Source organism: Symphalangus syndactylus, chromosome 3 (assembly GCF_028878055.3).
Source record: "Symphalangus syndactylus isolate Jambi chromosome 3, NHGRI_mSymSyn1-v2.1_pri, whole genome shotgun sequence".
NCBI lineage: Eukaryota > Metazoa > Chordata > Mammalia > Primates > Hylobatidae > Symphalangus > Symphalangus syndactylus.
In genome coordinates, this window is record NC_072425.2 from 21,197,980 (window position 1) to 21,212,589 (window position 14,610).

Below are 14,610 nucleotides of genomic sequence, written 5' to 3' on the forward strand. Positions count from 1 at the left end.
AATGTTCGAAATTGCCTTAATTCCAGCTGAGCCATTTTAGCGAATGTAAACTGTGAAGGAGGGGATACCAGCAGTGATGACGGGAGAGGAGCTCGCCTGGCCTTCATGGGTGGCATCTCCTGCACAGAAACGGGCTCAGTGCCAGAAGCGTTTTGGTCCCTGGGTACTTTCTTTTGCTTAGGCGTATGGCACAGCACATCGGGAAGGTTCTAGGATCTGGGGCCCAAAGATTTGAGCAGCAGTCCTGTTTCTATTGCTTATTAGACTGTTCCATCTTGGAGAATCTCTCTGAGTCTTGGTTTCCTCATTTGTAAGATATGTAGAATTCCTGTTCTGCTCACCTTTAGAAACTGACTTAAGTGCTGGATGCGACCTCATGTTGTCAAGTAATCACCACACAAAGATGTAATTGCTCAGGCTCCTTCCTCTGTAAGGTCTCTTCCAACTTTACGCTTCATGATTTTACACGTGGGGGATTTGGCCTCCCAGGTAAAAAGAAAAAGACAGGGAAAGAAGAGAGTATACTTTCTGATTATTTTATGTTTCTTATGCTTTTATTAGATACAGTTATAATAAGAACAAAGAAAATCAGCCACAAACCGTGCCTTCTTCTTTCTCCTAGAGAAATCTGACAGAATATTTTGTGGCTGTAGATGTTAACAACATGTTGCATCTGTACGCCAGTATGCTGTACGAACGCCGGATACTCATCATTTGCAGCAAACTCAGCACTGTGAGTAGACAGTCTTAAGACTGGCTTTTTAATGATCTAATTTTAATTGAAAGATACATCAGCAAGATGAAAGAACATTTTAGAAAAAGGAGTCAGCTACAGTCCTCTTATATGGCAGCATGTCATTTTCGTTAATTGTTCATGGTTTTTTTTTACAGTGCCAATGCACATTTCATTTATTCCTGTAGTCTCACAGTCAATTATAAATAGCTTTCCATTTGATTGTGTGTTATGAACATTTTGCAGATTTCTACATGAGCTTCAATTGTCATTTTTTAATGTCTACACCATATTTCATGATATGGATGTGTCATTATTTATTAAATCCTTCTTCTCTTGATGGCCATTTAGGTTGTTCATTATGATTTAATCCTTTTAGTAGATAATACTGCAATGAACATCTTTTGGCTTCTTTTGACTGTTACAGTTATATTCTAAGGAGTGAGACACCAGGTCAAAGGACTTGATAAGCACTATGACTTGGGGACTTCCAAATTGCTTCGCAAACAGGTGGTGCTTGTTTACAGTGAAGGCTGCCAGCTGTAGATGAGTGCATCGTTTTCATGGCAGCTTTGCCAGGAAAGAGAGAGAGTGTGTGCGCGCATGCATGTGCTCAAGTGTTTTAATTCTGCTAAGAAAGTAGATGTGCTATGGTATTTCAGGCTTGCTTTAATTTTAAAATTACCTCTTTGGTTAGAGGTAACTGAATATTTTCCATGGGTTTATTTTTTTATTTGTATTTTGTTAACATCCTTTCACATTTATAGGTGTCTTGATTTTTTTATAAATTATAATGAACTTTCTATATAACTTTTGCTGTGTGTATAATACAAATATTTTTATATTCCTTTTATTTTAGTTTTTCACTTGCTAAGTATAAGAGTTCACATTTTCTCCAATATTTTTTATGAAAATTCTTAAGCCATTATAGAAAGTTGAAATAATTTTACAGTGAATGCTGATATACTTCCATCTAAATTCTACTAGTGACATTGTACCAGTTGCTTTATCGTGTATTTATTCAACTATTTATCATCCATAGCATCCATTAGTCCATCTTTTTTTTTTTTTTTTTTTTTTTGAGACAGAGTCTTACTCTGTCACCCAGGCTGGAGTTCAGTGGCGCTTTCTCAGCTCACTGCAACCTCCACCTCCCAGGTACAAGTAATTATCTTGCCTCAGTCACCCAAGTAGTTGGGGTTACAGGCACACACCACCACACCCAGCTAATTTTTGTATTTTTAGTAGAGATGGGGTTTTGCCATGTTGACTAGGCTGGTCTCGAATTCTTGACCTCAAGTGATCCACCCACCTCGGCCTCCCAAAGTGCTGGGATTACAGGCGATCCATCTTATTTTTTATGCATTTCAAAGTAAATCACAGGCATCACTTTACTTTCCGCTAAATAATTCAATATCTGTTTGCTGGGTTTATTGTTGTTTTTGTTTGTAGACAAAACTTATATACAGAAATTGACTGGGAGTAGAATGCCTAATAGGCATCCCTCTGTTAGAGAGAGTAGAAAAATACTTTTATAAGTGGAGAGTTCCCTAATGAAGGGCCTATGGATAAAATCAAGTTATGTGTTTACTTATGAATAAAAGGCACCTAACAATGAAAACTCTCTGAGACTACTAGAGTTTTCCTTACGGTTTTTATTATACCTTCCTTATTATATTATTTCTTTGGTTGTTGATTGCTCATCAAGAACTCAGTTTTTTTTTAATTGTCTGCTATGTGTTAAGAATAGCCTATAGTAGACCTCTTGCTTTGTTTTACATTTTATTTTACACCATACATGCAGTTCATAATTTCAGGGCACAAACACCCAGACTGAGTTTCAGAATGAGAATATTGTCAACCACATCTATCATCACCTCTTTGAAAGAGTCTAGTCCATAACCAGTTACTGTTGCTTTAGATTATTAAATTTCAGTCAACAAAAACATGACATCATCTCAGTGGAAATGAATTCCCTATACTGTTGCTTTAGATTATTAAATTTCAGTCAACAAAAACATCATCTCAGTGGAAATGAATTCTCTATCATTTAATCATGATGTTTTTGATCCCTTACTGTGTGCCATGCACTGTCCTAAGCACTTTTCATCTATTAACTCATTTAATCCTTACTACAACAGCCTTAGTGGGTTCTGTAATTACCTCCATCTTACAGATAAGGAAGAATGAAACTTCTGTGTGATTTTGCTCTCATAAATGTGGTGGATTAAACACACAGTTATTTCTGCTTCCTCTCAAAACCAAAATGAAATAAAGGAATAAATCTACAAACACAAAGAACAGATGCAGCAGAAATTTTTAAAAATAGTAAGAAAATACTGTTAGCAACTTTATGCCAGCATTTGAAAACTAAGGCAAAATAGAAAAAAATAACTTAGCAAAGTTGACTCCAGAAGAAATAGAAAAATTAAATAGGTTATTTAACTTACAGAAATCGAATCGATATCCTTACATATTTTTCCAGATAAAACACTCATCCCAGGTGGTTTTACAAGTGTGTTTTATCAAACATCTCAAGGAAAAGATTATTTCAATCTTAGACAAACTCCTTAAGAGTCTAGAACAAGAGGGAATGAAACCCAGCTTTTCCTGCGACACTTATATAACCTTGACATTCAACACAAAGACTGCACAAGAAAGAAAAATTAGCAGCCAGTGTCACTCATTAATGTAGGGGTAAAAATACTCAAATAGGAAGCAAATGATTGATGATACTAGAAAATCTATTGATATAACTTACATATTAGCATACTAAATGGGAAAACTTTTATGGTTCTCAATAGAGGGACGGAAAGCACTACCATGTTCGTGAATAAGAAGACTTAATATCTTGAAGAAGTTATTTCATTCCAAAACGATGTATAGATTGTATACAATTATATTCAAAATCCCCATAGGGTTTTACGTAGTACCTGACAAGCCAATTCTAAAATTAATATGGAAAAGCCAGAGAAAGAGCCACAACATACTTGACAAAAAAGAATGGGTTGCGGAAGCTTGCTTTACCAGATATCAAAACTTTCTATAAAGCTGTAGTAATTACGATGCTAGTAGTGGGATGAGGATACACATATGGGCTGATGGAACAGAATAGAGAGCCCAAAAACAGATCACATATATATGGGCTCTTTATTTCATAAAAGGTGGCATTGTAGCATCTCTGGGGAATCAATAGACTTTTCAATAATTGGCTGTCCACATGGGAAAAAAAAAGGAAGACCGTTTCTATTGTACACACACAAAAATAAGTTCCAAATGGATCAAGAACTTAAATGTGAAAGGCAAAATTTAAAAACATTTAGAAGACAAAATAGAATAATACTTGATGTTCTTTGGAGTAGAGAAATGCTTATTTAAAGGTGGTCCAAAATATACATTGTATAAAAGAAAATATTAAAATTGTGAACTTTTATTCATTAAAAGATACTTTTCTGTGACTGAAAAATCACAAGTTGAGATTTGCCATATAAAAAAACTGACAGAAAATTAGTATCGGAAATAAGTACAGAACTATGACAATTAAAAAGAAGACAAGCCTGTCAATGGAAAAATTGGCAAAAGGCATGAATTAGCATTTCACAGAAGAAATACAAATGGCCAACATCCATATGGAAAGATACTCAACCACATTAGTAATCATCAAAAAGCACATTAAAACTACAGTGATTATGGCTGGGCACAGTGACTTATAATCCCAACATTTTGGGAGGCCAAGGTGGGAGGATTGCTTAAGGCCAGGAGTTCAAGAACAGCCTGGGCAACATAGTGAGAGCCCTGTCTCTACAAAGAAAATTAAAAATCAGCGTGGTAGAACGCGCCTGTACTCCTAGCTACTTGGGATGCTGAGGCGGGAAGATCACTTGAGCCCAGGATCATGGCTTTGCAGTAAGCTGTGATCATACCACTTCACTCCAGCCTGGACAACAGAGTGAGACCTTGTCTCTAAAAAACAAACAAAACCAACAGTGAAACACTAGGTTTGCAAAAAATTTGGTGGCTGACAAAGCCAGGTGATATTGGAAGTGTATTAGAGAATGTCATTTACTACTATTTGAAGGGTATGTGCTACAAAACTATTTACGTATGCCCATCACTCAGCAATTCTACACCTAGGTGGAATTTTGTGTGTATACACACACCCCTTGGTCATGTATGGTGGGATACATGTATAAAAATGTTCACAGTGGCTTTTTTTGGGTTTTATTTAAATCCTGGAAATAGTTCTCATGACTACCAACAGAGAACTGATAGACTGTGGTGTAGTCACACAGTGGAATATCGATCGGATCAATGAAAATGAACTGCACTATCAGTATGATTATGTCTCTAATGTAGAAGCTGAGTGAGGAACTGGGTTGCACCAGGATATACTGTTCAGTATGATTTCATTAATATGAAGTTCAAGCTAGAAAAACTAAATGGTATCTTGTTTAGGGATTCACACAAACTACAAAAGTAAAAAGAAATAATTAACACAAAATTTAAGTAATCGTTTCCTCACAGAGAGAGAAAAGACTGGTTTGGGAAGAGTCGTACAAGGGACATCAAAAGTTTTGCTTTCTGTCTTAAGCCAAGTGAGGAACCAACACATTTTGTTATAAAGGGTCAAATAATAAATACGCCTTTGCAGGTCATATGGTCCTTGTTGCCACTGCTGGGCTCCAACCTTGTAATCGAACAGAGGTAAACTAATGTGTATGATTGTGTGCCAACAAAGCTTTATGGCCAAATACAGGCAGCAGGCCAGGCTTAGCCTTGTCACTGTAGTTTGCTGACCCCTGAGCCAGGTGGTAGGTTTGGGGTTCTTATATTTTTTTTTCTTTAACAGTTGTTTATATGACATACATACTTAATATATTTCAAAAATTTTTAGAAGCCTAAAAAGAAGGTACAAAGCTCCTTTATCATGAAATTTTAGAATATCAGGGATAGAGACAAAGCAGTTCTCGTACAAAGATTAAGAATCAACATTGCCTGAGATTTGGCAGTGGCAGTTCTGGAAACCAGAAGACAGTGAAGCAGTGTCTTGACCTTCTAAGGGAAAATGATTTCTAACCTAGAATTCTATACCCATCTAATGGAAACCCTCAGGAGAGAGTGCCAGGAACCCACACCACATTGCTCAGCTTCCTGGGGCCTGTACTCCTGGACTCTGCCTTCCCTTTGCAGATGAACCATCTGTCCTCTCTGAGGCCAGTCACTCTGCTTGTCCAGCTTACTTCATTCTGCAAATATTTATTGTGACATTGCCATAGGCACTGGGGATACAGCAGTGAACAAAACAGGCAACAATCCCTGTTCTCATGAAACTTGCATTCTAGTATCATAGGCCCTTGATAAGTCAGAGGAGTTAAATATCTCGTACAGTAGGAAATGGAAAGTACTAAGGAGTAAAATAAAGCCGAAGAGAGTGGATGGGGAGTGGAGAGTGGCAGGGATTGCAGTTTTACACAGATGGCCTCAGAATGCCAACAGGAAAGGCGACACTGTGGTTTCCTTCAAGGAAATTACTCCAGCAGTAAGCAAGCTCTTCTCTCCTGCGTCTATTATTATTTTCTCTTCTCTCCTGGCACATTCTTATGAGCATGCCAACGTGCTATAGAAGCTCCCAGACTTCAAAACAAAACTTTCTTGACCCATATCCCCTTTATCCCATTTCTAGTCTCCCTTTCAGAACAGAATTCCTTAAGAGAGTTACCTATTTACTAATTCCTCTTGTCTCATTCTCTCCTCCGTCTTCCATTAGGATTCAGTCCCCACCTGTCCACTAAAACAGGTGGACTTGTTTTAGTGTCTTTTTCCAGTCACCAGTGACCTCCTTTGAAGTAAAATTAAAATGAGTTACTACTTGCATAGCTCTTAGAACACAGCCTGGTACGTAGCCTGTGCAGACGTTTATAAATTAATTCTATAATGGGAAATCAAATTTTATTGTCCAGTTTATTAAGGGCCTACCCTACTGGAATGTAAACATCATGAAGACAGGGATTGTTGCCCGTTTCGTTCACTGCTGTGTCCCCCGTGCCTGTGGTAACACCATGATAAATATTTGTGGAATGAAGACCACCGGATAAGCGGCGTGACTGGCCGCTGAGAGGATAACAGTTCATTCACAAAGGGAAGGCAGAATCCAAGTCTTAATGTTGAAAATGTGAAACCAAGAATTCATGATCTAGAAATAAGGAGATAAATCCTGTGTTGAATGTGATTACTTTGAGTGAAGGGTGTAAGGAGAATGGTGAAGTGGACTGTTCCTTTTCGTGATAAGCCTTGACTACTTTTTGTTTTGTTTTGAAATCTATCAATATATATTACTTTGACTTTTAAAAGGCTTTTCTTAGCAAAGAGTTGATTCTTTTTGTTTGTTTGTTTTTTTTTTTTTTTTTTTTTTTTTTGAGAAGGAGTCTCGCTCTTTCACCCAGGCTGGAGTGCAGTGGCGCGATCTTGGCTCACTGCAGGCTCCGTCCCCCGGGGTTCACGCCATTCTCCTGCCTCAGCCTCCTGCGTAGCTGGGACTACAGGCGCCCGCCACCTCGCCCGGCTAATTTTTTTTTTTATTTTTTAGTAGAGACGGGGTTTCACCGTGTTAGCCAGGATGGTCTCGATCTCCTGACCTCGTGATCCGCCCGCCTCGGCCTCCCAAAGTGCTGGGATTACAGGCTTGAGCCACCGCGCCCGGCCGATTCTTAACTGGGTTCGAAGTTTTATGGATTGCTGGTGGAAGCCTTTCTGGAGGAGGTGGGGTTCTCCTTGTATCTCACGTGCAGTTGGCAGCATCCTGAGAGGTTCTGCGGAGTTTAGGGATGACGTAGCTGAGCCGACTTCTGTTGTATTCATGCCTTTGGGCCTCTTCAAATTCAGAATTTGAAAGTTTCCCAATTGTTGTCTTTTATTTCCTTAAGAGTGGCTTTTTATTATCTTTTAGATGGGGGCTGGTGCAGAGGGGGATATGCAAAGGCCGTCTCAGCCTGAGATTTTTTGAGGAACCTCTCTTGACAGATCCTGATGTGGCCTGCAATACTTGACAAACCACATTTTTCTCAATTGTGTTTGATAAAATGGAGGCTTAATGCTCCTCAGAGTCACCAAGCACGTGAAAGAAAAGCTGTCGAGCACTTGAGTGCTGTCTTCTATAAAAATGACTGTGTCAATAGAGACAAACTCAACAATATTTAGTTCAGAGGCAGGTAATATGCATTTCAGGGTTTCTCGGTCAATAACATTGTGATATTCTGTATAAGAAAAATGTAAGTTTTTGTTCTCTTTGCTCAGTTAATGTATATTGATTGTTTTCCTTTATAAATGATAAATAGGGAAGGCTTAACTAAATCTTGTTCTCTAATGTAAATACTTCATTGTGATTCCCTGTAGCACAAAGTCCCCATTTTTCTTCCATATTTTCATATCTGAGTTTAATTCATACTGCTTTTTGGAACTCTATGGAGAGCAACTAGGTCAAAGATCTTAATAGAGATAATACACTTCCATCAGCATTCCTAGAAGATAGTTATTATTCCCATTTTACAGAACAGCCAGTCCATTTGGAAAGGTGGAATAACTTGCCCAAGGTCATGTCCTAGTCAGTAGGAGAGGTGGCCATGAATATAGGTCATTATGATGCAGTGTCAGGGGAAGGAGGCTTTGGCTTTTGGAAAGGGAGAAGCATCCAAGGATTACACACAAACTAATCTCAGCCCCTTCGAAGTGCATGCCTGGGAACCAGGTTATGTCTATTGGGTGCCATTGCTTACACCATTTTCCAGTCCCTTGTGCGGGAACTGTCGCAAGAGCCAGGGGCACGTTGTTAGGAATAGCCACCCCGCTAAAGGAATTTGAAAATTCTTATAAAGAGCCAAAAAGATACCCTGAGCCAAATCTGGTGGATAAGGTAACTAGTGGAGCTGGGTGCTATTGGTTTGGGTGAAAAATAAGACCTGATTGTATAGTACTTAGAGTGTTTTTTTTTTTTTTTGTAGCTTGTAAAGCTCCAGGACCACCAAAGAGCATTCACAGAATAAATGTGTAAGAATATCCTTAAGTAGATTCATCCTCAGTACTTTATATGGGAGCCACCCAGTTCTCCCCCACCCTTTTAAAGTTCTTTTAAGTTAACCTTTTGAGCCACCCCCTTCCTATGTGACAGGCACTATGCTAATCACGTATGTGATCATTTTTTTCATTGGTTCTTGCAGCAACCCTAGGAGCTTGTGGGTTTTCTTCTCCCTTTGCAGATGGGAATGTTAGCACCCCCAAAAGTTGATGTGCCTTGTCTAAGATGAGCAGCAGAGATGGAATTAAAACCAGGCCAGCATCCTTGCTACCTCATACTACCTTCTTGGTAACTCTCCATTGTCATAAATTCCCTGTGACACTTGTACTCAGAGAAATATTCTTAGCATGACTCTGTTGGCCATGGATCTAAATTAATATAAAGAACCTCTGCCTGGTCATCACCTTTGAACGCACACCTAAGCTTTTCACTTCAGATTTGGCAAGCCCTGTCTGTGCACCTGACACTATTCTAGGCACCAGCCAGGAGGCAGATCTGTGAATTCCCATTGACACTCCCAGTCTGTTAGCCACAGCTCCATTTCCTTAAACACTTCAGATTCCATTCTGTCTGCCCATGCCTTCTTAGACTTGGCTGTCTCCCAGCAGCTCCTGCACCCTACTCCTACCATGAGCACGGCCTTGGTGGAGCCCTGGGGCATATCTTCTCTATGGTGGAGCCCTGGGGCATATCTTCTCACTGTGGTTTCAGTGTTCATATATTGCAGCTATGTATCTTTGTCCTATACAATAAAGAATAAAGACCCTTCCAGGGTTCATATGTTGCAGTTCCTTCCAGCAGTGTATCTTGGTCCTAATCACCCCCTTTATAATTTAGGGATACTGAAAGAAACTTGGACAACTAAGAATATCCAGTTAAATAATGACAAAGGCATATTTACTTTACTGAGAAACATCTATTTGTTTTATCCAGTGGATGTTTTTCAGAAGGAAATATTGTATGGTGGCAAGACCACGACCTAATTAGCCTCTACACCCATAACCAAAAACCATTATTACTTTTCTGATGGTACCTCATTTAAGGAAGAAAAAAAAAAACAAACTGGCACCCTCTCCCTGTCAGTTTCTTCCTAACTGCATCAACAAAAATTAGTCCCTGGGGCATGTGGGAGCTAGGCAGGACTGGGTACCCTGTGGCCTGAGGAGTGGTGGGTGATACTTCCATCTCCCCACCAGCACACAGTCTGGCCCTTAGGAGATGTTTCGGTATTCGAGTGGAACATGGAGACTTTTCCAGCCTTGCCCGAGTTCTGTTCCACCACTCCCACCGACAGCCTCCATTGCCTGAGTACCATCTGGTCTTGAGCCCTAAGAAAGGGCCAGTTTGTGGACTGGGCAGCTTTTCAGATTTGGCTTCATTTTTGCTACTTTCCTGATGAACGCCACCTTGTCATGTTGACGCCAGCCTGTGTGATGAGCTGAGCACCTGAATGATGTGTGCAAAGCTTTCCTAGCTCTTCTGGACTAGAAAACACTAATCCTGTTTGCTTATCTGCCGCCCTTGAAGCAGAGATGAGAGTGGCAGTTGAAGGAGGTTTGAAATCCTGGAGCAGAGCCAAGGCCTCTTTGCCTGCACACTCCACTCTGCATGTTCCAGCCGTAGGAACAAACTGCATTATTTTGTTTCAAACTGTGCTCAAGGGAAGCCAAGACCTTGTAACTGGAAACTTACCAAACAGAGAATTCTAAGACTAAATTTAGTGTTCTATTTAAAAAATAAAATAAATCGAACATTGTGTTTGTTTATCTTTTATATGTTAAAAAGGAGAGAGAGTAACCTAGTTCACACTAACAACCTGAGAAGAGTATTCAAAGAAGTGAGAAGAAAACTAATCCTTTTGGTGAAGAGGGAAATCCTTAAGAAATTATAATGAAATGGCATGGAATAGAGGCTTTGCAGCCAAACTTCCAAGCAACACAGCCTCTCTAATCTCCGTTATATACAATTTTATTGTGGTCCAGAGAACATTTAAAACCACTAAAAAATAAAGGAACTTCCATGGACAGAAAGTAGGAGAGAAGATTGGTGGGTTTTACTTATATGGGCATTCTCTGGCTTTAAAATATATAGATAATTAATTGCTTGTTGAACTATATTCTTCATTTAATTATGTGTGAATTGGTTTTCTCTTATTCGTGTTAAACTCTAATTGGAATGAAGAACCTTGAGATACCATAGAGACTCTGTAATATAGAGTATCAACAGGTTAATTTGTGACACTTTGATGTGACTTCAACCAGCCATGGTCTCTCTGCTAGCTCTTACCTTCCTCTCCTGCCTCTTCTCCCATTGCTTCAACAAACATCAAGCACTTTGGATGAGGCACAGGATTCAGATTGTCAGTGATTCCCCAGTTCTGATCCATGGATTAGCATTATGTTAGAACCACCCAGAAAACTTGTTAAAATGCAGGTTCTTGGGCACCATCTCCAGACATTCTGGTTCACGAAGTCTAGTATGGAACCAGGGAATGTGTATTTTTTGAGATTCCCCGGATGATTGATACACAGCCTGATTTGGAACCAGTGAATAGACAGTTCTCTAAGACAAAAACAATATTCTTTGGTGGCTGTTATTTTGCATCGTTAGACTCATTTTCATGTTGAGACAACATAATAGAGACTGATCAAGTTCATTTAGAAGATGTTTATGCATACCGACTGGCACTTAAAAAGCTCTTTGTTTCCATATTCTCTTTGGGAGAGCTTTGATTGGGGCCTTGACTAGTCTAGAAAAGGGCCATAGCTGAGTATAATCTGTTCAGGCTCTCAGTAATTTTACGGAATACCAGTGCAGTCCACCGGTGTAATTTGGGGTGCATGTGTGTAAACAGGTGATGTTTCTTTTTTTTTTTTTTTTTGCCATTTCATTGAATTCATCCGATTTCTGCCATGGCAGAAAATTTTATTAGTAATGCAATCAAGTCGTGAAATAGATTGTGTCTTCCTTAGATTGCAGGACTGATAGCTTCTTATATGACTCTTATGAATGAGCATTTTAAAGGATAATATTTAAGTCATTGGCATCTTAATCTACTTAAAAAGCCCTAAATGGCACCCACTTTGACAGACATGGCTGTCATAAAAGAAATTTTGAGCGCCTACTAGGTGATTGTGACACTGGGAGCAAGGACTCATAGTTTCCTGTGTTGTTTCTGCAGACTGAAAGTGTGGTCACTTTGGTGAACCAAGGTAGTGTGATATGAGCTTAGACCATGAAATCATGGGTGAGTTCAGACACGAAGCACATTCACATTTGTTCTTTTCTGCTACCTTGATAGCTTCAGAGTCTACCAGCTAGATGTGTCAGACAGCCCTGCTGGAGGTATCTTTTCCCAAGAAAAAAGACAGCAGGAGTGGAGGAGAGAGTATCAGACTGCAAGTCAGGATGGCTTTGTTCCACTTCTGCCTCCGCCTTGTACTTAATCCACCATGTGCCACCTTCTAGCCATATGGCCTTGGGCAAGTTACTTGACCTCTCTGAGTCCCTCTGTCCTCTTCTGTGAAAATGGGGATAGTATTCACACCTACCTCAAGATGGTTAAAAAGATCCAGTGACCATCCAGATATGAAAGCACAGAGCCCAGCACTGGGCGCACTATTCACTCTGTAAATGTTACCTGAGGCTGAATCTCATCCTTGCAGGATGTGAAGCAGGCCTGATTCTTGCCCCAGGCAGAATTAATGATTCTTTCTTTATATGCCAACACACTTGAACCTCTATTATAGCACCTCTTTCATAATGCTTTTGTGTGGAAGTTGATTGTTTGCATTTTGATCTTTCTCTCACTATTTTAAATTGCTTGAGGGCATGGCGTGTGCACATAGTGGATACTCAGTAATTGTTGGATTAATATAGATCACAGCACAGAAGCAGTTTCATGGGAGCTAAGAGCACAGAATCCAGAGCTCAACTTTCCTAGGTTCATATCCTAGTTCTGCCAATAGCTGTGACCTTAATACAAGTTCCTCAACACCCAGGAGCCGTAGTTTCCTCATCTATAAAATGGGGACAATAATGCTACCTACCTTATAGGGCTGTTGTGAAAATTAAATGAGTTAAATATATGTGAAGCACTGTTCCCAGTGATTGGCAGATAGTGATGTGAATTCAGTGGTCATGGTGGTGGCTGTTTTTTGTTTTTGTTTTTGTTTTGAGATGGAGTTTCGTTCTTGTTGCCCAGGCTGGAGTGCAGTGGTGCGATCTTGGCTCACCGCAACCTCTATCTCCCGGGTTCAAGTGATTGTTCTGCCTCTGCCTCCCAAGTAGCCGGGATTACAGGCATGTGCCACCACGCCTGGCTAATTTTGTATTTTTAGTAGAGACGGGGTTTTTTCATGTTGGTCAGGCTAGTCTCGAACTCCCAACCTCAGGTGATCCGCCCGCCTCGTCCTCCCAAAGTGCTGGGGATTATAGGCGTGGGCGTGGCTGTTTTATAGCTTGAATCTTTCTTTTGAGGTTTTTTTTTGGGGGTGTGGGGGGACGGAGTCTCGTTCTGTTGCCCAGGCTGGAGTATAGTGGGGTGATCTTTGCTCACTGCAACATCTGCCTCTCGGGTTCAAGTGATACTCGTGCCTTAGCCTCCCAAGTAGCTGGGACTACAGGCACCCGTCACCACACCCAGCTAATTTTTGTATTTTTTGGTAGAGAAAAGGTTTCACTCTGTTGGCCAGGCTGGTCTCAAACTCCTGACCTCAAGTGATCCACCTGCCTTGGCCTCCCAAAGTGCTGGGATTACAGGCATGAGCTACCGCCTGCGGCCTACAGTCACTTTCTAAGGTTCAATTTGCCAAAGAAAACTACATGGAACAGTCCTTTTTCTTTTTCTTTTTTTTTTGACTACTCATGCAAATTTAGTAACTCACCACCTGAAAGTTCCTTAGTTTCTTCATGTGTGGATACCTGACAGATAGGTACTCACGATTCCATGTTCAGTTATGCTTTCTTTTTAAAAGTATGATTCTTTATTAAAGCAATAGTATAGATCCATTAGCTAAACATAAATTATGATTTATATTGTCAAAGAAATAGAAATCCACTTAGACTAGATTTGAGGTGGCAAATCGATTTCTTCTTGAGTGCCCACTTTGATCCATTGATCAAAGGTGCATGTGAGGCTGGGCATGGTAGCTCACACCTGTAGTCTCAGCACTGTGGGAGGCTGAGGTGGGTGGATCACTTGAGGTCCGGAGATTGAGACCAGCCTGGTCAACATGGTGAAACTCTGTCTCTACTAAAAACACAAACATTAGCTGGGCATGGTGGCATTCACCCAGCTACTTGGGAGGCTGAGGCAGGAGAATCACTTGAACCCAGGAGGCAGAGGTTGCAGTGAGCCGAGATTGCACCACTGCAACGCCAGCCTGGGCGGCAGAACGAGATTCTGTATAACAACAACAAAAAAGTACATGTGAGGAAGGATTCTGGGCCACATTCCGACTCTGTGATCGGTTAGTAATGTCTGTCACAGATATGGTGTGGAGGAGTGGCGGCACATTGGCTGTCCCTGTATTGAATAAATTGTTATCAGTCCCCCATGTAACCCTGCCTTTTTCTTTTTCATCTTAAAGACGAAAGAAAGCTCTTTCCTCACTCATGGTGCTGTGGGCTTGTTTACGGTGTAGTTTACCACACCATCGTTTTCTGCTTCTGCTTTGGTAGCTAAAGCTTTTCTCTGGCAGTTTTAGTTGCTTTGATGTTTTAAAGTGTCAAATCTTGGCACGAAGGCTTGTTGCCCCGGTTAATAGCTTACTCTAATTACTCTAGTAGATAGCTTTAAAAAAAA

At 40.3% G+C, this 14,610-nt stretch overlaps 1 protein-coding gene across 23 annotated transcripts in view; it reads left to right on the top strand.

Moving 5' to 3' along the window:
- The window catches only part of DENND1A (DENN domain containing 1A), a 553,551-nt gene that overhangs the window by 273,088 nt on the left and 265,853 nt on the right, over positions 1–14,610 (top strand). For all 23 annotated transcript variants that reach the window (XR_010119966.1, XR_010119965.1, XR_010119967.1 and 20 more), the window contains one exon: positions 623–733. Coding sequence is in view for 20 of the 23 variants with exons in the window: in XM_055271163.2 (XP_055127138.1) it covers positions 623–733 (111 nt within the window). In the remaining 3 variants the exon portion in view is untranslated. The remainder of the gene's footprint in view (positions 1–622; positions 734–14,610) is intronic.